The sequence below is a fragment of the Mastomys coucha genome, unplaced genomic scaffold (genome assembly GCF_008632895.1).
Source record: "Mastomys coucha isolate ucsf_1 unplaced genomic scaffold, UCSF_Mcou_1 pScaffold7, whole genome shotgun sequence".
Classification (NCBI taxonomy): domain Eukaryota; kingdom Metazoa; phylum Chordata; class Mammalia; order Rodentia; family Muridae; genus Mastomys; species Mastomys coucha.
In genome coordinates, this window is record NW_022196913.1 from 83,107,623 (window position 1) to 83,132,659 (window position 25,037).

General features: G+C 39.0%; 1 protein-coding gene and 1 non-coding gene across 3 annotated transcripts in view; one reads left to right on the forward strand and one right to left on the reverse strand.

Annotated features, from left to right (window-relative positions):
• Positions 1-462: 462 nt before the first annotated feature.
• On the forward strand, positions 463-594 carry LOC116082916. The gene has a single exon (XR_004115530.1). It is a non-coding gene; the product is annotated as a small nucleolar RNA SNORA17 (small nucleolar RNA).
• Positions 595-9,395: 8,801 nt separating this feature from the next.
• Nudcd1 (NudC domain containing 1) overlaps positions 9,396-25,037 on the reverse strand; it is a 55,490-nt gene continuing 39,848 nt past the window's right edge. For both annotated transcript variants that reach the window (XM_031358064.1, XM_031358063.1), the window contains exons 9-10: positions 15,324-15,483; positions 9,396-12,098 (exon numbers count right to left, since the gene is read on the reverse strand). In XM_031358064.1, coding sequence (XP_031213924.1) covers positions 11,806-12,098; positions 15,324-15,483 — 453 coding nt within the window. In that variant the 3' untranslated portion in view covers positions 9,396-11,805. The remainder of the gene's footprint in view (positions 12,099-15,323; positions 15,484-25,037) is intronic.

Genomic DNA, 25,037 nt, shown 5'->3' on the forward strand with positions numbered 1-25,037 from the left:
GTGAGAAGTGAGAGGGACACATGGACTGCAGGTTAACAATATCTACTATGTGAAGTTTATAGTAAATATTTCAAGTTATTTTCCTATTTGACAACTCCCATATTTGAAAGTTCAAGATGAAAATTTTAATCTAAGGGGCTGGAGAGATGACTCTGAGATTAAGAGCACTGATTGCTCTTACAGAGGACCTGAGTTCCATTCCAGGAACCCACATGGCAACTCACAAATGTCTATGACTCCAGTTCCTAGGGATCTGACACCCTCTTCTGGACTCCATAGGTACCAGGCACACATGTACAACAGACATAGACACAGGCAAAACACCCATTCACATACAAAATAATAAAATAACAAAAAATGAATTAATGTTCCTTAATCTAAATATACTTGGTCTATTGATTTAAAACAACCCTAGACAGCTCACTGATGCCACTGGTAACACCTCTTCTTAAAACTAAATCAGCTGCCCCTAGAGACATTGCAGGTGAGGCTGCGACATCACATGTGTGTCAGGTGGTGGCAGAGAGGAAAGAGGCTATGTCTGCATTCAGTATTCTGATCTATAAACATCTAAGTGATTAGTAGCCTAACATTCCCTGGGGTGTGGGGGATGATGACCATCAACATCAATCCTGGTCCTGGGGGCCAAGACAGGAAGCTAGTCTGAGACAACCACCATTCTGACACCTGCAGGCCAGAACAGGCTCCCAGAGTGGGGACTAGAGACTCCCAAGCTGGAGACTAGAACTCCATCTGGTATCATTCATCCTGGGTGGGAGTGAGCCCAGGACAGATGACCCTCACATGGGGCCACTCAGATAGGCCTGGAGAGGAACAGAGCCCAAGACAACTACCAGACTGGCCCTGTGGATCCCTGGAAAGGGAGCTAACCTGAGATGACCACCAGCCTGGTGCCATGCAGGCCTGAGGGGGCAGACCATGCCTGAAAGGACCCCTGCTCTGTGCACAAAATGAAGAGAAGCAGAACTGGAGACTTGAGGCTAGTGAGGAACAGCCCGATCTGAGTAGCTGGCAATGCCACCTGGGATCATGAGGGGGTCCTGGCCTGTGCTGCCACTGAATGCCATGTCCTGGTCTATTACTACCAAAGATCAGGCAGGCATGTCTCTGGGACATGTTCATGTCTGAGGGCTGTGCAAAACTGGCCCCACTCCTGACTTGGGCATTGTGGGAGAGCTGGCCTTGGCAACTTGAAAACAGGAGCGCTGACCCAGTCCCTAGCCAGCTGTCATAATCAGGAGAATAGTCCCCTCACAGCGTGAGAGTTATAGGTAAGCACTCCCTCCCCCACAGGATAGCATGGGAGAGCTGGCCCTACCAATTGTCTCCTGTGCAGCGGTGTGGACAAGAGAGAAATAACCTTTCTCCTCATGAGTCACCTCCTGAGGCAGGCCTGGCCCTGGGGTCATGAGGGCAGGAGAGCTAGCTTTGCCTCTCACTAGCTACAACACTCTAGTAGAGCTGCCTCTCCTGGCTGAGGCATGGGCAAGCCAGCCCAGGGGGCATGAGTATGGGAGAGCTGGCCCAGCCACTTGCCTCCCATAGCAGCGACATGGGCAAGAGAGAGAGATGTCCCCTTGCCACCTCAAGCAGCTAAGAGAGCTGGTCCCGAGGTTATCATAGCTGGTGTAACACTCAGGAAAAGGAGCCCTACATCTTGCCTGGGCAACAAGATAGAGCTGGCCCCGGCTGCAAGGGGTAAGGTGGTTGGGTGGTTGCTGGTGAGATGGCCCAGAGAGTAGGAAAGCAGGAGAACTGGTCAGTGGGCTAATACCTCTCAGGCCCAGAATCCAGGCTTTGAATGGGCTCACCCCAACATCTATACTACTGATGAGCTGCTAGAGTGCGTGAAGGGGCTTATCCTACAGATATAGAACAGGATCTCCATTACACAGGGCAACAACATGATAGTTCCAGTGAGGGTCCAGTATTGATAGAGTATCAGAAGCCAGAGGCCTTACACCAGACCAACAAGTCATTGCAATGAGCATTTGCAAGCAAAGATGTGTGGACAAAAGGGTATATGGTAGGACAATTGTGACACACTACAGCTTCCACAATGAGATTTTTTTTTTCTTTGTTGTGGGGAGGTTGCAAGGATGGAAGGTGGTAAAAGGGGAAGAGGGGATGAGTGGATTGGAGTACATGATGTGAAATTCACAATGAACCAAAGTTTAAAAATGAACCAAGTTAAAATATACATAAATCAAAACTTACACAGCCACCTTGTATCAGATATTTGGTTGCAGAAAACAAACAAAACAAATACAAACTGGTAGTTTTAGAGTTCTGAAGGTCAGAGGGCTGAAGCAAAGTCTGAGAGTACTAATGCCAAGCTATTTGCAAGGCAGCACATTCGGGAGACTATGAGGGACATTCTTTTTTCTTTTTTTCTTTCTCTCTCTCTCTCTCTCTCTCTCTCTCTCTCTCTCTCTCTCTCTCTCTCTCTCTCTCTCTCTCTCTCTCCCTCCCTCCCTCTCTCCCTCTCTCTCTCTTTCCTTCTTTTTTTTTTTTGCCTTTGCAGTTGCCACAGGCTTCATGCATTCGTGACTCACAGCCTTTCCTGTGGAAGCCAGCAACGGCTGAGTTTTCTCCATGCTATACTATATTTCTGCACTTCAGTGCCTTTTAGATTACATCCCCAATCTTTCTACTTTAAGGTTAGCATATTAGTCACCTTAATCCCTCTTCAGTCTGTTAATTTTATTTTATTTTTTGTTACTTCGGATGTTTATTTTATTAGAACACTAGTATAACAATGAATATATCCCAAACTAATGAGTCCTAGGATTCTTATTATGTTTACTTTTTGACATGGAAAATAGGGAAAATAAGCTAAGTAACATAATTTTAAGAATTTTCTCTCTCAACACAATATTTCTCTATTGATAAAACAAACTAGTGATATAAACACTCAGCAATCTCTTTTAATGTGGCTTTAAATACAATTCTTGGAGAAAATGGGGGAATGTGATTTTTATTTCCATGCAACCAATCATGAATACGTTGGGCCAAACTGAATCTCCCTGTTGATTAAAATCAGAATTTTTCACCAAACCCATTATCTTTGGTGCATTATTATCTTGAATCAACTAAAGTGTCTATGTCTACATCAGTCTGGAATTTGTGTGTTGCGTTTTCATGTTATTGCTAGATCTCAGATTAATGCTTGTTAATACCAAGAGAGCACAATTATTCTTAAGGGACAGATGGTTGGCCCACTCTTCACCTTCTCTTCAGGGAGTCAACACTTCTGAATCATGCTTTCAAAGTCCTGCCAGGGAGGCAGTGAGAGCTGCTAGTTACATCTCTACCAGAGAACTTCAGTCATGTTAAAAAAAAAAAAAAAAGAAAAAGAAAAATCCGTCATTGCTTTTGTCTTCACAGTAGACAGACTTGGCAAATAGGTCCCAGGCTTTCCTGCTCTGTAAATGACTCATGAACACTGAGTTTATCACGGAGTTTAGATGACTCATATCTTTGTAAAACAATGCATACAGGCAGCTTTTAGGCTAAGATTAAACAACGATTGTAATAATACCTTAAGGAAAATAGATCTAGAGAATTTATTTTTTAAAACAAAGACAGACAGACAAACATACAGAAAGAAAAGAAGAGGAAAGGAAAGAAAAGGAAGGAAAAGAAAAGGAAGGGGAGAGAGAGAGAGAGAGAGAGAGAGAGAGAGAGAGAGAGAAAGGGGCTTACAAAGTCCATCCTTACCACAGAGCTATTGCCAAAGGCTGTTGGAAGAGGGAGAGTGAGTGTCCTTCAGTGACATGGTCCCCAAAAATCTACACATGCTCCAGTAGATGGTTCTACACTCTTGTACAGATATGTAACACTAAATGGACTTAATAGGTTTTAAAAAAGAAAGAGGAGAGTACATGAAGGTGAAAGGAAAATGATGGTGGTGAGGGGCAGATGTAGGAGGAACTGGATGGGACAGAAAGGCAAGTAGATTTGATCAAAGCATGCCATGTGCATGAATGAAAATAAAATGGAATCAAGAGTTGGAGGACAGAGTCAAAAATCTACAAATGAGAGGGCCAGTAAGAGAGCTGAGCAGGTAAAGGCTCTGCTCCCAAGGTAGGAGAGAACTGGCTTCCACTATCCTACGCAAGACAACTGTCATGTACTCTCTTTCTTCAGGAAATGTTTAAGCAATTTAAAAACAAAGCAAACAAGCACACATAAGCCTACAGATGAGCCATTGTCTGAAAGCAAGCTGTTCAGGAACAGCTGAACTTTTCATGGTTCCAAGATATAATAACCTTTCAAAGCCTAATTAGGAACTATCCCACAGCTGGAGTCAAGGCTCCTTCAGAGCACGGGGGAAGTCATTAAAAAGGAATTCATTTAGAAGCAATTCAAAAACCAGTGTTCATAAAATCTGCAGTGGAAATTAACCTATTCTACCATGTATGGGATAAACTCATGAGCTTCTAAAATCAGAAATGAAGCTTTCCCACTGGTTTGAGAACATTTACCCACTTTCCCAAAGCTCTTGTCCTTGAAGATACTGAATTTTGACAACTGCAAGAAAAGTCACATATACCAAAAGAAAGCAGTTGTTGAGACCCAACTGTGTGCCCCACACTCTGTCTATTATGCTAGAGTCCTGGAACAGAGATGAAGTCATCTCCATCAGAATCAGAAAAACATAGACATATCTGAAGACACTGCCCAGTGCTACACTCCTGGCTATCCTACCAGGGACCTCTGGCTCTTAGCACTGAAGGAAAACACTGATAAGCTGCTGTTTGTAGAAAGCACATCTGAAAAGTGGCTGGGTCCATCAGAGCTTCGATTACCTTGGTTCAAATCAAGGCTTCACCACTTAGTGGCTGTGTAGCTCAGACCACCTATTGAATGTCTCTTTAGGTTGGTATAAAAATAGGATTCATGTATAAAGTGTCCTAATAGTGGCTAGTTCAAAGTACAGCTCTAGATGTATTTGCTTCAGTAGCCTTCCAAGGCACAAACTTCAACCTGCCACTAAATATACAAGTCTAAGGTGTGGCCATTCATGTTATTTCAAGACCTCAAGAGATTTTGCTATTGTTTCTGAAAGGAGAATTCTGTCTTTACTTGGGAGTAGCTTTTTCAAAGGATTTTAAGAATGGAGTTTTGGACAGAGAATGACTTAATTGTTTATGTATTTCTTCTGCATTTTTCTCTAATCTTAAAAGCACAGTTAAAGAGACATGCACAGTATTTCATTTCATGGTTTTCTTTGCTGCTCTCATTGATACTGCCCATCTCCCTCTGCTTTGACTGCCTCTGCCATCCTTGTTCTGCAAATCCTCAGGACCTCTTGCAAACACCTCGATCCTAGTCTTCATGCTGAACTAACTCACCCATTCATTTTCTCTGCTGTCCACATATTTATACAAAATATTTTTTAAAAAAATTTAAACCCTTAAAACCATGTTTTTTTCTTTTTTACAATGATGGAGTACAAACCTGGGCCCTTGAACTTATTAGACAAACACTGACTGCTGAGCTACACTAACTGGAGTTGAACGTTTTCAAGTGTCAACTTATTCTCTGTACTTCTCAGTTCCTTCAGTTCTTTGTCTTTAAAACCCAGTATTTAAGGTCCTGTCCAATTTGGCCATAACTTAATAATCCAAACTTATCTTTTGGTATTCTCCTTTCCTAAGCTCTGTACTATATCACAGTGGATTGTCATGAACACTTTTGGATCCTGGACACCTTTCACTATTTATTTTCACTGCCAAACAATAGATTCAGAATCACCCAGGAGGCAAATCTTTATGTGCCTTTGGAGATTTCCAAAGATGGGTTACTGAAGAGAGAAGACCCACATTTAAATATGCAGCACCATGCCATTACGGGCCCAAGAGAAGCAGAAAAGGAGAAAGCCAGAGGAGTACCAAGATTGCCATGTGTTCCCTGGTCCACCCCAATGTGGGCACTCTTCTGCTCTACAATTAGGAGATACTCCTGCTCTGGATCTCTACAGTAACAGCCCATTATCTCCTACTTTATAGCACAAAGCCTGCCTTCCTTCCGTTATTTCTTGTCCCAGTGGGGAGAAAAGTAATTATATACAAAATTGTTATTGCAAAGAGAAGATATTGCTGTGGTGAACATAGTTCATTGGTTTGCGGAATTAATGTTGAAGAGTTTGGAGCTGTGGTCTAGACAGGCCCTAGAATGTTGTTAAGATAGGGAAGCAGAGATTATGGGCCATCTGCTGGGGGTCCAGAAGATTGCAATGTCAATTGAAATTTAGGGAATTACGGGGTAAGAAGGGCACAGATTCTAATAGAGGCTCATCATGGTATGTGATTTAGGCTCTCTAGAGGAACAGGATCAAGATATATACATATATCTGAATCAAGATGATTATACATGGCAGAATTTATTAAGTAAGCTTTCAAACAGTAATGATAGCCAAGTGACATCTCAGATGCCAAGAACATAGCAGTCGGTCCTTGATGCTTGGCAACTCAACAGTCAGGACAGTTCCAGAATAGCTCTCTCATTAGGGGATGGTGACCAGTAGTTACAGTGTCTCAAAAGTCCCAGTGTGGTGCTAGAACCCCAGGAAGTTTCTGGAGAGCCACTGGTCGATAGTCCAGGATGAAAGCTTGGAAATGCTCATTCTGCTTTCAGCAAAGGAATAAGGAGCAGGACCAACAAGAGAGCAATTCAACTTGGCCAGCAACAGGGAAGGCCAAGTGAGCAAACAGCAAGCAAAATACACTGCTTTCTGCCATCCCCTTACTATCTGGTCAGCTAGCTGAAGAGGACCCGCCTTCCCACACCAAGGGAGTTAGTTCTTCAGTTGGGGCTCCCTATGGAGGTGAATTTACACTGTGACAAGCCAACATTAAAACCAACCACTACAAAGAAACCTTGACCTGTGTACTGCAACAATGAATAAGCGTAAATTCAAAAGTAAAGGACTGCATTGTGTTACAGAAGAGATTTCAAGACAACTTAACATCCAGGTAGTGGCATGGTTATTGCTTACTACAGTACCGATTTACAGTGGGAAAGAATGGAAGCAGATTTATATATAGTCTGAGAGAGGGAAGCGGAGTTGAGTGGGTGGGAAATGGATCAAGGAGAGTAGCCATAATCTGGACAAAATCATGGACAGAGATATGCACTGGCCAGGAAGGGAGCTGGAGTCTGGTTAAAGTTGAGGACCAATTCAGAAGTTATCTATAGGTAACTTCTATAAGTGGCTAGCCATCCACCAAAGGATTACAAAAATATTCTTTCTCTCTTTGCAGATTAAGGGAGCCACCAACCTATGGCATTTGGGGAGCTTTCTAATAGATAAGTATATTTTGGCTTCAACAAAAATACATCTATAGATTGAGGAACTGTATGGCAGGAAAAGGAATGTGTGATCAACATATATTTAATATTCCAATGTAATTGTGCAGCTTATTGTATGTCAATCAAATGATAATACGAAAGTTTCTTTAAAAAGACTCCCTTTAGTGAAAAAGAGGGATCTCGGGAATTGCAACTCAGAAGAAAGATTCAGGGATCTGTTAATCAGTGTTCCATGAAAGACAGAAAAGTGGGAGCTTACATAAGACACTGAAGACTGAGAAAGGACAGAAAACATGACACAATAGACAAAGACTACATGAACAGAATGGTAATGGCTGTAAGTCAAGCCTGATGTTGTCTAAAGCCTCTGGGAAGAGTACAATTAAAGGTCCCAATGCCTGCAGCAGCTGGGACTGCCCATAAGTGCTATTTAATGGTTTCCATTTTGAAAAGCATTGGTTTTTTTGTTTGTTTGTTTGTTTGTTTTGTTTTTTTTATTTCCCTGATCTAACCCTCCGGTTTTTCAAGACAGATTCAGGGATTCGAGTAGCTGTCAATTTGTGTTCCACAGAAGACACAAAAACTATAGTTCTGGCTGTCCTGGACTCACTCTGTAATCCACAGGCTGGCCTTGAACTCAGAGATCTGCCTATCTCTGCCTCCCAAGTCCTGGGATTAAAGGCATGCACTACTACCACCTATCCAAAAGCTTTGTTTTTCGCATTATATTTTTCTTTTTAATTTCAGTTAACTGTTTAGTAACACTGTTAGTTTTAAGTCAGGCACACATGGCTCCAGGTGCATATGGAGCAGAGGATGGCCTTGTCTGCCATCAATGGGAGGGGAATGCTAGGGAGCTGAGGCAGCAGGGGGTAAGTGGGAGGGGAAGTACACTCACAGAAGCAGGGGAGACAGAGGACTGGACAGGGGGTTAACTGGGAACAGGGATAACATTTGAAATATAAATAAATAAAATAACCAATAAAATTAAAAAAGAAACAATTTCCTGAATGTCAAAAAACTATCAAGATTCTCCAGATAATCTTATTTTGTTACATTTCCATTTTTACTAACTTTTCTTGTACTGCAATGGCTTCTCAATATACATTTCTTGTAATTTGAGCATCCTTTACATGGGAAGCCACACTATCATTTCTAATTCCATGTACTTGTATGTGACTGGATCTGTTCTTGTCATCAGTACAGAGAATATCACTGAAAATAAGGCAGTGGGTACCTTGCAAATGCAAAATCCCATGATGGTCATGATTTACTCAAGTGGGTACTTGACCCATTTAGGTTCACAGTAAGCATTTGCTGCAATCTTTGCAACAAACACTGATTGGATGTGATAGGTTTAAAGACTTGTATTATTTGTCACTGCAGTAAGGCAAAAACTTTTCAAAATATATAGCCAACTGAGAGATGGAGCTCAGTGGTTATAAGAGAAAATGGGCCTAGATGATGTCATCTACTACCACCTACCACTGCTCAGCTCTATTTCTGGACCTCCTGGTAATGTGAATTACTATGCTTCTTTTGCCCAAGTCAGTTTAGGCCAGGTTTTCTATGTACTTAAGAGGCCTGACTTCATGTTGAGGGGTGTGTGTGTGTGTGTGTGTGTGTGTGTGTGTGTGTGTGTATGACTATACTCTGCATACTTTGTTCTATTTCTGAGTTTATAAGATAGTTTTAACTCATTCCCAAATATACTCCTCAAAGATATATATGTATGTGTGTATTTATATATATATACTATAAATTATAAATATATATAAAATGAAAACACATTCTGTGACACCAAGAAGGTCACAGAAAGTAAAGTTGGCAGAATCTTTTAATCTTGAAAATGTTCACAATTTCCCTATAGCCAAACTATACATCTTTATCCTAAATGGGGAGGGACTGTACTAAAATAATATTAGGCCAATTAAGTTTCTCACTGCAAAACTGCATTCTGACAAACAGTTGAATAACTTACTCAGTTTGTAATACTGGGCATCAATATACAGGGCTTTCAACTCTGTTGAAAGAATCCAGACGAGACACACAAAATGCAGTGTAGAAGACAGGCAGAGTTTACTTTATTACATTGTATTACAAGGCAAAAAAGGGCCACACTGGAGGGTAAGAAGAGCAAGGGCCAAACCAACTGGGAGGGCAGGAGTGCTGAAGGTGAAAATGGGCAAGTGGGCAATGGTCTCTCTAGACTACCATACTGCCCTGTTTTTAGCTATATTTTATACTATTTCTTTGAGTCCTTAGAACAGAGGGTTTCCTGGACCCCTATGCCTACCAGGTGAAAGGCGCATTTGGATTAACTCTTAAGGGAAGAGGTTGTGGATCCTTTGTTCTTTATTAGAAACCCTCACAGATAGGATCTTTTAAGCTGTACCACTGAGATCTCCAATCTCATTCTTTCGACTACTAATCAGAATTTACAGTTTGTGTTCTTCATTGTATAGGCTGATTATAAAAGGAGGGACCATGCTCAGTTTTCTATAATGGTAGCTAACAGCTCTACCACTGAGCTGGTAGAATTTCAATGTGGATTCTCTCTTACTCTTTTGTCTCTCAAGATTGCTAGCCTTCCTTGCTTCCCTCCCTCCTTTAAGTCTCACTCTTTGTGCTGGGGAACCAATGCAAAAACTCACACATACTAAAATTAAAATTCAGTCAAAATTAAACTAAAACTGGGTATTCTGGTTCATGACCTTTAAAAGATTAAAGTAAGAAAAAGATAACAAGGATTTCCAGGCTATCCTGGGCTACATAGTGAGAACTGCCTCCAAAACATGAACCTAACCAAAACAGCACCAACAGAGTTAAATTTATGTCAGTCAGACCTAACTAAATTTGTGTGTGTGTGTGTGTGTGTGTGTGTATGTGATATATATAAATATATTACATATATATATACATATATATATACTGTATGTATGTTTACAAGTCTATGTGCATATATATATACATGTATATATTGACATCAAGTGCTTTGCCCATTCTGCACCTTCTTTGATGAGATGGGGTTTCACAGGTCCTGAAGCTCCCGGATTCGGATAAACTGTGTGGATGGCAATGATCCTCCTGTGCCTCAGTGCTGTGACTACAGATGCATACAGCTATGCCTGTTTGTTTCTCTTTCCTTTCCTTTCTTATGTATTCATATTTAATGTGGGTGATCAGGGTCTAAACTCGGGTCCTTAAGCTTATAGCACTCTACCAACAGAGCTACCTCCCCAGACCAAATACTTGTTTAATCTAATTCAGTCAGGTATTTGTTCCAGATAGGCAAAACACACATCACTACATATAATCCTTTATCTTTATTTTCTGCCTCTTAAGTTCTTGAGAACTTTACTAAAACATGAGCTCCAAAGGCAATATGAAAATAAAAACAGAACAATACACAGTGGATACAAACTGAAGGACTTTTGGAGAAGAAGTCTGAACCACAGATATTTGCAGAAAAAAAAACCCTGATGTGTAAATAGAATAATCTGTTGGAAAGGTAAGGGGAACTTAGTGAGACAACGCATTAAAATCTATCTTGTATGACTGTCCCATCAAGGGCTCTAATGTGTCACAGATCTGCTGTCTATTTAGACTTGGCCATGTGACTCATTTTGTCCATATTTTTAGCAAAAAATGAGAAACCAAGCTCTGGCAACTTCTTGCACCCTAGTTTACTCTAGAATGTGCTTCTGTGTTATGGCAGAAAGCAGAGCTTAGACTGCTAGAGGACAAGAGACAACTCAGAGAACCACGAAAACCCATAAACCTTAAGTTGCTTTTGTTTGAGATAAGTCTTGCAATGTGGCCCTGGCTGGGCTTGAACCGGTAACTCTCCAGCTTTAGTTTCCCAGGTGCTGGAATAAACTCTTAAACACCTGAGTTTTGTGGAACTTTGCTATGCAATAATGGAAAATGTATAACCTTTTCCAATGTGGTAGAGCAAATGCATGAAACAAGGTTTGTAAGCAAATATGGTCAAAACTGCTGTATTCCTGCAACTCGATGCAGATGCAAAGCAAATTCTGTCTGTAGACGCCAGCCCATTAAAATACTTTTATAATACTCAGTATTTTACTACTACCCAAATATTCTATATAATGACTGTACCAATCTAAACAATGAGCTAAGTACATGATAAATATTTTTATTTTTAAACACTGAATTGTACATGTTTCATATAAAAGATGAAATCTGAACCTCTGGTTTTAAAAAATAACTATATTTGCCAATATCTCCATATTTTTACAGAAGCCAGTATTTTCTAAACCTGCAGCTTCATCTATCCCATAGCTTTTTCAGATTCATAATCTATTGAATACATTTCCAGTATCCTTTAAAAATAAAACTTCATACAAGATATTCTTTTTCAACATGCTAAAACTTATCAAGCTATAGTATGACTGTTCACCCCTCCAGGTACCACTAGATACTTTTTAGCCAAATGTTGGAGGATTAGTTCTCTGTATTTACTTTTATTAAAAAGAGGTTTTTGGTAGTGAGAACAAATAATCTCTCATTTGTTGCCTGAAAGCCTAAAATCGGGTCATTGGTTTCCAGGCTTGCCACCTGCTGCTTCGCCACTTGCCCCACATGCCTGCCCTCCTTCCTGTTGTACAGCACAGTGGACATGGGGGTGGGCTGCCGGTAGATGAATACACGGCGAAGGCACTCACAAAGGGCTGCGTACGAGTAGTTTGGAGCACACGCAAAAAATTTCTTGTCTCTCTTTGAGGCTTGGACGTAACCTGCCAAAAATACAAGAAAAAAAAAAAAAACCTGACAAACTGAAGTGAGGAAAATCAAGATTTTACACTTAATATACCATGGTATTCATCACACATTTAAATACTTAAGTAACACACACACTATTAACAGTCAACAATGGATGACTTCAACACCATTAACAGTGAGCCATAGTTTCTTCTAAGAGGCATAAAAATACAATTTTAATTCCTAAGGCACAAGCAAGGCTCCTGCTCTTCAACGAAAGCACAATATACTTCTGTTTAATTTCTGTGAAATAAAATAGCAATCTAAAGTCTTAAATAGCAAACATATAAAAGCTTTAATGCTAGTTTAAAAAAATGAAAAATTAACCCTAGAAATACAATGACAACTAAAAAGAATTAAACAAACAAACAACAAAACAAAAACAAATGAAGAAGGCACTAGATTATACAAAGGCCACTCTCCCATGCTCATAGATTTATTGTAAAAATAATTACATAAGTGAAAGTAGTTTACAGTTTAAAAAAACCTCATATAAACACTAATGATATTCTTTGGGGAAATGGATAATACAATCCTGAAATTCATATGGAAATATAAAAGACCCTACAAGGAAATCCTAAGCAGAAAGTAATGGCTAGAGGTTATTCTGGTAGTGATTGATGTCAAGCAGTACTACAGAGCCACAAGAACAAAGGCAGCATAGTACAGACACAAAACCAGACATACAGACAAATGGAATGGTGTGAAGTGGAATTCCTCCACCTGTGGTGTGTAGGTCAGATACCTGTGGGAGTGGAGTGACCCTTTCACAGGGGTCAGCTAAGAGCATGGGCAAACAGAAACACTATCACTAAAATACATTAGAAATTGTACAGCCCTTGTAAGAAGTTTTACTGGGAAACCGGATATCCACATGGAGTGGAATCAATCCAAAGTCAATCAAAAACTTTTAAGACCTGAAATTCTGAAAGTAGAAGAGAAAAACAAGTGGTACCAATTGACAGGCAAAAGACGAACTTTGTGGGAAAGACTCCAGCACCTCAAGGAATAAACCAAACTCCCATACTGGATTGTGTGGAAATAAAAGGTAATGCAAGTCAGGGAAAAGAAGGGATGCTCAGAAGCCACAGACTACAGAATGCGAAACTATCTTTGCTATCTGTGTTTCTGAGAGATCATCTGTATCCAGAATGTATAAAGAACTCACTGAACTACACCACACCAAACAATCTAGTGTATACATGGGGGATGAAATGAACAGGTAGCTCTCAAGATGAAGCACAAATATCTCGTACATACTGAAAAACTGTTTAGCATGTTTAGTGTGAAAATTCAAGTTAGATCTACATTGAGATTCTACCTGAGGTACTCAGGATGGCTGTTACTGAGGAAACAAGGGACAATAAATGTTGAGAATAATCTGAGGAAAGAAGAGCGTTCACTTGGTGCTGATGGGAGTGTGTACTGGTACAGTCAAGACAGAATTAGAACAACCGAAAAAGCACAACCACCATACGATCCAGTTTTACCTGGTCATATAATGGAAGGAACCAGAGATGCCTGAACCCAGCATAGCACTATTTACAGAAGTAAGGACATAGAATTAGCTTAGATACCCATCAACAGATGAATACATAGAGGAAATGTGATACTCATGTATTCACTTGCAAAGAATAAAGTTATACACCACAAGGGAATGGATGTAAATGGACATTACCGTGTTAAATGAAATCAGTCAGACTCAAGACAAATAAGTCATGTTTTCATTCACATATAGACTCTAGATATAAACACACACACACATACACACACACACACACACACACACACACACACACACACACACACACAGACGTAAGTACAGGGAGATATAAAAAGGTAATTAAAAGATAGATGACATTGTAGAGAGAGGAAGAATAAAGAAGGAGAAAAAAAATCAACTTTTTCTCACGCAAACTAGATTTAAATGCATACATAAATATTTATATATTTTACATATATGTTTATATATACTCTATAAAGTAAGCAAAGTCATGAGGCACAAGCAGGTCAAGACTGCTTTTAAAATATTAGGTGAGTATATAGGGATCTATTTGAGTAGGTGAACATTAACTGTAAAGGAAACTTCAACAATAATGTACGTAACTCAAATACTAGCTAACTTAGGATAAAGGATACCAGTTCACTTGCAAGACAGTTTTGACATGGAATTGAAGACTCTTAGCATCTAAAAGCAACCTGGAAGAACATCCTCTTCCTTAAGGAAAGAAGATAATTACAAAATAGGAATTACAGTAGAGCACAGAAATTGTGTGGTTAACTAATCTATCAAACCTCTTACTATTTCATTTCATAGAAATCCACTTAAGAGTCCGAGAGAGGCAGTTTAGCTATAAGTGCTAAGTGACAAATTTCCTCATCAATTAGAGTTGTACATACATAGCCTTTAAAACCCACAATTCTACATTTTGCTGCCAGTTTAAAGTAAGCTTTAAAAAAAGCCGTAATTGTAGCTAATTCACCTAATATAACTCCCACACAATATTACATAAAGTCAACGATGGCACAGTCTATAGTTACATACTTTAAAATTTTTTCAAGGTGTAGTTTCAAACCAGGTATTTTTCTCTTTAGCAAATAAATTCAATTTGTGCTTGACCTTTTCATGACTGTCTCATTACCATGGCCTCTGTTTTCACTGTGGCTTGGACTTTGAGTCGGACTCTTGCTAATTAACTCTGGCTAGCCTCAGACTTGTGCCTCCTGTCTTATCACTCAGGTAGTGGGAATGCAGATGTGCACCACCAGGCATGGCTTCCTTGTCACTTAAGTTCAACGACGTATGTCTCCAAAAAGAAAAAAAAGGGCATTATTGTATAGCAACTGTATGTGCTTTTGAAGAGACTTAAATACAAGCTGCATGTATGGCAATGCCAAAGCTCTGGCTAACACTGACTTAAAAGAAACAACTGATTAGAAATATTCAATATGGATATATTGTCACTTTCATCTCCATCCTATGTTATCTTCTGTGCAACTGTAAGAACAGGTTCATCTTTCTAGTCTAACAGTTTAATGGAACACAGAAGACCGAACCACAGCAAGAACCAATCCATGGAACCAATCAATGTAACAATCAACATCATGCAATCAATGGAGAGCTCAAGTTAAAAAGCACAGTTTTAAGATGATGACTACTCGGGCAGGCTGGAAATGCTACTATAGAGAATGCTGTCTACCTAGGGCATTGAAGGTGGCAATGTGCTCCCACATGTCGTTCTGCTTGTTGCAGTGTGGTTGCCAGAGGAGAGCATCAACGTCATGGCGTAGACAGAAGCACGGCATTTCTTTAGGATCCACGATGACTGAGAATAGGTACTGGTTGCTGCCAAGACTCACCTAAAGTGACAAAGTAAATTTAGTCAAAACGTTCATAATAGATGAAAACAACTGACATCCAATATCATCTCCAATTATTTTAAACTGACTTTTCTTTCTTCCATTCCTCCTAGCATACAGTTCAAGCCAGCTGTGTACTTGGCAATTCTCCTGTCTCAGCCTACAATTTCACACATGTACCAGCTACCATGTCTTGCTTGCTCCATACTTTGAGGACTTAACTGGGTTGATTCTTCATAGAACTCCTGAAAGTGATGTATTTCTGTTTACATTCATTTTATAACTCAGGGTAGCAATGGTGCACTGGGACTTAGCTTGTCCAAAGTGAGGGTGGTTTTAAGTTGCAGACATGAAGTCTCTGTTAACCAATGTGCCATCTACCCCTCAAGGTTACTAGTTACTTTGACATATGATGTGAAAGTACCAAAAGGACCAAAAGAATAGTTTCAAATCATAGAATGCAAACATTAAACTTAATAATGTTAACTTGTAAATATTATAAAGATTAAGTAACGGCAATTACGGTTTATGGGCATATTCTGTATATCAGGCATGTGTTAAGTACTAATCTCCCACAGCTCATGATGAGCTGTTATCTTGATGTAATAGCTGAAAGTACAGCCTTGAAAGTTTGAGTACTTGGTTCTAGCCTATAAGGAAAAACTACAATATTGGATAAAATCTCAGATCTACTTACCAATTACTCCACTGTGCTCCTGGATTACCATATTAATACTAATAATATTGTTAGCAGCTGTTATGGCAAAAGTGATGCTTGAGGAACTCATTTCACTACAAAAGTCATCATTTGAGACTCACAGGTGGACCCCGCTCACAGGGAAGCTGCATTAGTAGACACAGACTGCAGCCACACTCCTCATCAGCCATCTGATTATTAGAGCTTTCAATACCAACAGAAATAACATCAAATGTAGGTGCTGGATTTAGGGTTAGATTTGGGGGGCCCAGTGTAATAAATGCTGACTTGGTTCTATAAATTTCACAGTACAACAGAAAACAAAATGTCGGCTGAGAAGCGGAGACCTGACTTATACTTCAGGAAAGTACTGAAAGACTGTAGTGTGAGGATTTATTGGTTCTCCAAGGCAACCTGGACTCTCAGATTCCAATGGCAAAGCTTCCCACATCAGGAGAATAACACAGGGAAGCAGGGCTTTTAGGTAGGCCCAGAGCACACTCCCCACAGCAAGGATGGGCTGGTACGTTCTCACCACTGTTCATTTCTTCTTTCCCTTGTTCTGGTCGGTCAGTGACCAAGTAAGACTTATTTTTCAAGTATTTCTAGCGAGTGGGTCTGTTAAGAAAGCTTTCAGTGGATCCAACCCTGCTTTAGTTCTTGCTCATTGGCTGCTGTTTTCCTCTGGCTTACAGAGAAGGGCTTTCCCAGAAGGACAAACCCAACTATGGTAATGTACAGGTGGACTGCAAGAGGATTTTCATGAAATGTGCCTATTCTACTTTCATGAGTGAAGTGAGAATTAACATTACAAATGTTGTAGCTAACTTATCCATTAGCCTCCTATGCTTGACTGGAGAGCAGGGAGAAAGGAATAAATCAGCATATATTATCAACTGAAGGGTAAACCAAGAGAGCTCAGCCATGCATATAAGAGCTTGCAGGTGGAGGTCTCTCAGCCTAAGCCCATGTTCTGATTAGATGCTTTCTCTTCTGCCACTTAGTGATCCATACATGTGCTACACAGTATATCACAAGACAGAAGCTCCACACTCTGCCTTTACTGACTCCTGCCCTCTTCCAACTCAGCTTACTCCTCAAAACAGACCAATCGCCGTCTGTTCCTGGAATACTTATTCTCATGATCCTAGGCAATGTAGAACTCTAATAATTCTTTATTTAATGTCTATTTTTTCTAATAAAATATACTACTAGATTAGATTGCTGTTGGGTGTGGAGACCACTGCCAAATATTGTCACCCAGAACACCCACACTGTAGGTCTCTGGAACTTCTGAACATTTCTTTAGGTAATAAAAAGATATATTTGGGATTTTCAAATGGTATTGATAACCCTGGATTATCTGAGTGAACACAATATATTCTTCAGTTTCCTTGTAAGAGGGAGGAAGAAGGTCACAGAAAAAGGACAATAGGAGAACAGAATCAAGGAGACGGAGGGAGACTACAGGATACGACACTGATGGTCATGTGGCTATGGGATGGAACTAAGAGCTATTGTAAGCATCCTTTAGGAATGAAAAAGGCATGGGAGAAATTCACCCCCAGCACTCCACAAAGCAAGACAGACCTGACAACCCATCTTAGCACACCTAACACTCAATGACACTGAAATGCTTTTTTCTTTTCTTTTTTTTTTTTCCTACTAATTCAGGCCATGTTTTCACAGAAACAATAACACAAGATAGGCAGCATGTTAGTAAATATCTTGAGAACTAAAAGCTTGTCTTTTGCCTACAACACCCAGAAGAAGCTCCACTCCCAGGCGCTCTAACACACCCAGGATCCTAGGATCAGAGGTGAGGAGGACATGTCTGTCACAACACCTGGAGTAACTGGGACCAGCAGGACCCAGGCACACAGGAACTCCACCAGCCCAGTGGCACGGGTTGCTTCCAATCAGTCTGGGCCAATGCCCTGAGCAGACCTTGAGCTCAACTCTGCAGCAAGTCCCATAATTCCCAGATGAAGCCCTACTCACAGGTGCTCTAACAAGCCCAGGATCACAGGATCACAGAATCACAGGATCACAGAAACAGCTTGACTTTGAGAAGTTCTGACACAACCAGGATCACAGGAAGGACAGACCCCAGTCAGATTTAGCAAGGGCAGGTAGCACTAGAGATAACCAGATGGCAGGAAGCAAGCATAAGAAAATAAGCAACAGAAACCAAGGTTACTTGGCATCATCAGAAACCAATTCTCCCACAATAACAAGTCCTGGACACACCATCACACGGGAAAAGCAAGATTGAGATCTAAAATCACTTATCATGATGATGATACAGGACTTTAAGAAAGACATGAATAACTCCCTTAAAGAAATACAGGAGAACACAGGTAAACATCTAGAAGCCCTTCAAGAGGAAACACAAAAAGCCCTTAAAGGAAAACACAATCAAAACAGGTGAAGGAAATGAGCAAAACAATCCAGGATCTAAAAATGGAAATAGAAACAATAAAGAAATCACAAAGGGAGACAACTATGGAGACAGAAAACTAAGGAAGGAGATCTGGAGTCATAGACACAAGCATCACCAACAGAATGCAAGAGACAGAAGAGAGAATCTGAGGGGCAGAAGACACCATAGAAAACATTGACACAACAGTCAAAGAAAATGCAAAAGGCAAAAAGGTCCTATCCCAAAACATCCAGGAAATCCAGGACATAATGAGGAGACCAAACCTAAGGATAATAGGTATAGAAGAGAGTGAAGACTCCCAACTTGAAGGGCCAGTAAATATCTTCAACAAAATTATAGTAGAAAACTTCCCTAACCTAAAGAAAGAGATGCCCATGAACATACAAGAAGCCCACAGAACTCCAAGAAAAGAAATTCATCCCTTCACATAACAGTCAAAACACCAAATACACTAAACAAAGAGAATTTTAAAAGCAGTAAGGGAAAAAGGTCAAGTAACTTATAAAGGTAGGCCTATCAGAATTACATCAGATTTCTCACCAGAGACTATGAAAGCTAGAAGATCCTGAGCAGATGTCATACAGACCCAAAAAGAACACAAATGCCAGCCCAGGCTACTATACCCAGCAAAACTCTCAATCACCATAGATGGAGAAAACAAGATATTCCATAACAAAACCAAATTTACAAAATTATCTTTCCACAAATCAACCCCTACAAAGAATGGAGGGAAAACACCACCATAAAGACCAAAACGACACCCTAAAAGAAGCAATAAAGTAACCTTTCAACACACCCACACAAACATAATTCCACCTCTAAAAACAAAAACAACAGGAAGTAACAATTACTTTTTCTTAATATCTCTTAAAATGAAAATTAATATTACCAACTTATCCTAATCGATTCAAATTCAAAAGTATGAGAAATTGGAAATTTGTTGACTGTTATCCAATGGTTACTCTAATTTGGTAATTGGAGAAATAGGTCCAATATTGTACAGTCCATATACACTTTCTGCTTGTTTGTACCTGTACACTTGCTGTGTATCACAATGGTCTTGAAATCATGCTTCTCCTATCTCAGCCTCTCTGTTAGTAGTATTGTTTATTGCATGTGTTTACACTATACTATGGTTTTCAGAACAGCTTACATATTTCAAAAGTATTTATACAGCCAAAAGAAACATAGACAATTAACTTGGGAGGTGGCTTGTAAGAGAACAACAAAGAGTGAGACTGAATATTCAGCTTTGCTTGACGTTTGTAACTCTTGTATCAAGTTTGAAGAAGAGGACTTTATAAGTTACTCTTTCTCTGAGATGTATGCTTTTCAAAATCATCACAGGCAATGAATCAGATTCTTACCCTCACCTAATGTCTGTGCCACCCTCCAAGCAGAACCATTGTTCATTGAAACAGTTGGTGAATGACTTCAGGGATAGACCATCTTAATACACACATCATTTCTTAAATGAATGTAACCTGTTCTCTGTGGGCTGAGTGAGAATGAGGACACTCACTCAAGTCAAATAGCTTTGACCATAGTAGGAAATCTGTATCCAAAAATCATGCCTACAATTCATTCCTTGGCACAGCAGAACTGTCAACTCTTAGAGGACGTAAAGACCAAATATGGTGTGACCCTCACATCCTTTGGTGATGTGAGGGTCATTGAAGTACAGCCTTATTACAATGAAATCCAATGTCTGAAAATTGTTCTTATTTTGGGCTTGTACCACAGTAAGAGCCAAGATTTTAAGCTCTACTAAAATCAAAAGAAAACAAACAAATAAACAAACAAAAAGACTTTATTTATGTTCATTTAAAAAAATAGCAGTGATGTATTATTTTAAAATATAACAGCTAATATGTTTGGAGTTATTTAATTTTTTTTTTTTTTTTTTGGTTTTTAGAGACAGGGTTTCTCTGTGTAGTCCTGGCTATCCTGGACTTCACTCTGTAGACCAGGCTGGCCTCAAACTCAGAAATCCGGCAGCCTCTACCTCCCAAGTGCTGGGATTAAAGGCATGCGCCACCACTGCCTAGAGTTATTTAAAATTTATATTGAGAAAAACTTATGTATTTTCAGTATTGCTGCAGATCAGCATCTACATAAGACTGTTTAAAAGACTGTTTTATATCAAACAACTTTTATACTACTCATTTTTATTGTTACAATATTTTATAAATTTTGAAGAATATGATAAAATAAAAAACAAAAAAAGTTTGTCTTTTGTCTCTATATTCTATGTGTTTACTGAATATTTGTTTGTTTTAAAACTATTTCACCAAGGCTCTATACTTAAATATGAGATTACTACAGTCCATTTTACAGTTAGAAAAACTAGAAGATTTTACATGAAAGATGTTGAAGAATGTTGCTGGAGGGTTCCAGGGTCACAGGTTTCTGTACTGTTTGTTCTGATCTCCACACTCTGCTCTCCACCGCTTTCCCACATCACCCTGGCTTTCAATGTATAGGGCAATGTCCATATACTCCTTTCTAATATACCTACATGAAGATCCTTAGAGGGCTGGCCTTCAGCAACCTGGCTACATCTCATCTGTTTTCTCTGTACTTTCAGCATTACAACAAACATTCCATGGGTTATCTTAACTGATGAAGAAAATCATCTCTATAATTTACTTTCTGCTTTGATATAGTTTTTTTTTTCTTCATATGGAAGCTTAGGTAATGTGACGTGTGATAATGTAAAGTTCCCTTTCTGAAGGAGTGTTCCTACCTGTGCTGTCATCTGTACTCAATACAAAGTTTCTCTATGCCTACTATCTATTCTCGCACACTTGCTTTTGTTTGGTCTTGATATGTTCTATTCTGATGAGTGTTCCATGGTTCTTTTCAGACTCTATTTAGTTACATATACACAGCCCTTGTATATGTTCTAGAAAAACAAACAGAAACCCGTGCCAGACAGAGTGTTGGGAAAGCACCCATGATGTAAAGACATAGCTTCGGTGATGGTAATTTTTAACACTCCCCCCTCAAGGTCACTCAGTTTGTTGTTTTGGTGATACGCTGTGTATACACTGAGACTCTGTGTTGCTGTCTTTTTTTTTAATTCTTAATTTTATTCTTTTGCAATTTTTATCTGTAACATGTAGACACATCTTTTCTTATGTCTTTGCCATAACAACAGTTAGATTAGATTATTTCTGAAAATTCCTTATTTCTTGACAATGAAATATTTTTACTACTTGTGTCTAGTTGCTGCTGTAAGAAAATGTCTGGCATAAACACCTTACAAGAGGAAGACTTTGGCTCCCTATTTCAGTCACCACAGTGGGGGAACTAGAACAGAGTAGCATCATGGTTATGGTTGGGGGTGGGGTCTGGAGTGAGGAATAAGCCTGTGCAGTTTTCTCTTTTCCTATCTTCATACACCTGGGACCTTAGTCTATAAGACGGCACCTTGCACACTCAGGGCAGGTCTTCCCACCTTAGTCACTCACCTCTGGAACAGCCTACACATAATGCTGCTCCTGAACTGCACTCAATTCATATGCATGCTTTTCAATCCATTTAAAGTGACAGCCAAGATTAGATATCTAACAAACTAAGCTGAGTAAAATAACTACCCTGATAAGCAAATGAAATGAAGTGAGATAACTCAAAAACATAATTTTTATGTTTCTAAGATCCTGAAGAGACTGAAACAGCCATAATGGAGAGGAGAATTACTTTTAAGGATAAAGCCATTAAGTTAAAGAAGACAAAACTCAGAAGTTAGATGTTAACCATTATCTACCATGGCTGGCTGTCCAAGAAAAAGAAGAACAAAATGTCCAGAGTCCCAAACATAATTACAAGGACTATTGAGTGCAGTTTACTGATACAGCAATTGTGTAAAACGCTTGGGTTTCAATGCCCAGATGTTTCTTTATCCTTAGTCAGGAACAGGAAGCATAAATCACAGTTTCCAACAGAAAACTCTATATCCTAGTTCTAAATAAAATCTCATGGACTTTGTAACTGTAGACAAAAGTAAACTGGGAGTTTAAGAAAAAAAGATGATAGCGGTGGGCAGATCTATTGTCAGCAAGAGATAACAATCAATAGTTTATTAGTAGTACAAAGAATACAGCCAACCTACTGCAGTGAGAAAAAAGGACTTGAAGAGTAGGCTGAGGTAACCTATTGTAGAGGCAATAAATTACCTCACATGCCTCTATGGGAATCTATAGAGATAGACAGTATGGCGACTGATGTTCATAGTGTCGCTATGCAGGGATCAATAGAAAGTTACTTTCTTCAGGATGCTCAATATACAACACAGGGCAAATAAAAGATTTGAGTAAGATTACTGATAGGGCTTTAAACATAGGTTTTGTATTAAATATGAAAAATTAATCTAGATTAACTTATTTCATAGAAACTCATTCCTTGCTAGTACCAAAGATATATCTTTGTAAATGTATTGCCTAAGTTTAATAAATCTTTTATCCAATAAGATAAAAATTTCACATTATCTGTAATTTCACATTCACTGTAGATAAGGTTGTATTTAATGCTGATGTACCAATGAAGATTATAATTAGAGTAAAATATTTTCAAGGAAATGTGAAGTAGTCAGCTGATAGTCTTCTTAGGAACACCCAGCAATTAGAATTCTGAAGATTTTGTGTCAGAATGAAGAAATTCAAAGAATCCTCAATTACTATTACTAGCCAATTAAACTGAAAACTACTACCAAGAAAAGGATTTTATTTATCTATTCAGGAATAAAGTCTTCATTGAGAAACTTGATTTTTCAGTTCATACTCAGTACACAGATAAAATCTATAAAATACTCAGGTCTCTATTCCCTACTTTATTTGATCTTTGTTATCTAACAATTAAAAATAGTATCCACTTCATAAATGAAGAAATCAAATTTAAGGAGCAGAGTTGAGGAGGTAATAAATAGTGGCTATAATTTAAATCCGGATGTGTTTCCAGACTTGGATTCTTTATTACCAAGCTGTATTCTGTTCAACATCCATTATATAGTAACTGTGAGGCACGTACCCTAGTTTCCCTATGTGCTGCCATTTCAGATTTGGTAATTCACATCCTGTGACTTCTGTGAGTTACGAATACAGTAAGTTGTTCATGCTTTTACATCTTAAACTGGAAATGGAAGTTTTATAAGATCTTTCATTTTAATAAATTACCTATATAGTTGATTTTTTTCCATGACTACAAGCTGGGATGCAATAATTATCTAAGTGATATAAAATGCAATGATAGAAATAAATGCTTAAAAATTTATACAAATCCCTAAGATAATAATTTCTACTTAGAAATATAAAGAAAAAGACCACAGTTTTTCCAATTTCAAAACTTGATCACATTTGATGTTCAGTGATATAAATCATAACTGTCATTGAATTTCATCCAACTATTCTAATAGGAATATAGGAATGTACTGAATGAATGGCACAAAAATAAATTCAGTGTCAAAAATGTTTTATACTTGGCTGTTCTAAAGTAGAGGAGAACAAAGCACCAGCTACTCTTTGCCTTGAAAACACTGCTCTCATCTGCAGTACATTTCCCACCATCCATACTATATTCTGGATCTTGTTTGAATTCTCTCAATGGAGAGCACAAGGACCTGGGATTCAAGAGAATCTAGAGTGAGCACTCATGATGACAAGAATAAAAAAAAAAAATCAGTTTTCTTTTCTTTTTTGGTTTTTCAAGACAGGGTTTCTCTGTATAGCCCTGGCTGTCCTGGAACTCACTCTGTAGACCAGGCTAGCCTCGAACTAAGAAATCCACTTGCCTCTGCCTCCCAAGTGCTGGGATTAAAGGCGTGCGCCACCACTGCCCAGCAAAAATCAGTTTTCTAATCTTCTCCTAGGATTAAAAATACAAATTAAACACACATACACAAAAAAAAAAAAAAAAAAAAAAGAGAAGGAACATGAACAAAATTGGCAAGATAAAAAAAATGAAACTAGATAATTTTACTGTTAATTAATATGATCAATTTTGAGCCAGAATGATCAATAAATATCACATATAAAAGAGAGAATCTTACTACAGTTTCTGTAAGCATCAAAGGGACTATTCACAAAAACTTTCCCTAATATATTTAAAAAAAAAAGGCCTGGATGGGATGAATAAATGACAACCACTGTTGTCTCATTTGAGCCACAGTCACTGAAACCCTATTTTTCCATGGAATGTCATTTCATTTGAAGCAGCTGACAAATTGCAGTTTTTAAGAACTGAATGCCTGACTCCAACCAGAAGGTGCAGGTAAAGCACAATGAGGCAGGAAAGGATGGACAACATTGTTATGAGACTGCATAGCAATGAGGCAGGCAAGGATGGACAGCATTGCTATGAGACTGCATAGCAATGAGGCAGGCAAGGATGGACAACATTGCTATGAGACTGCATAGC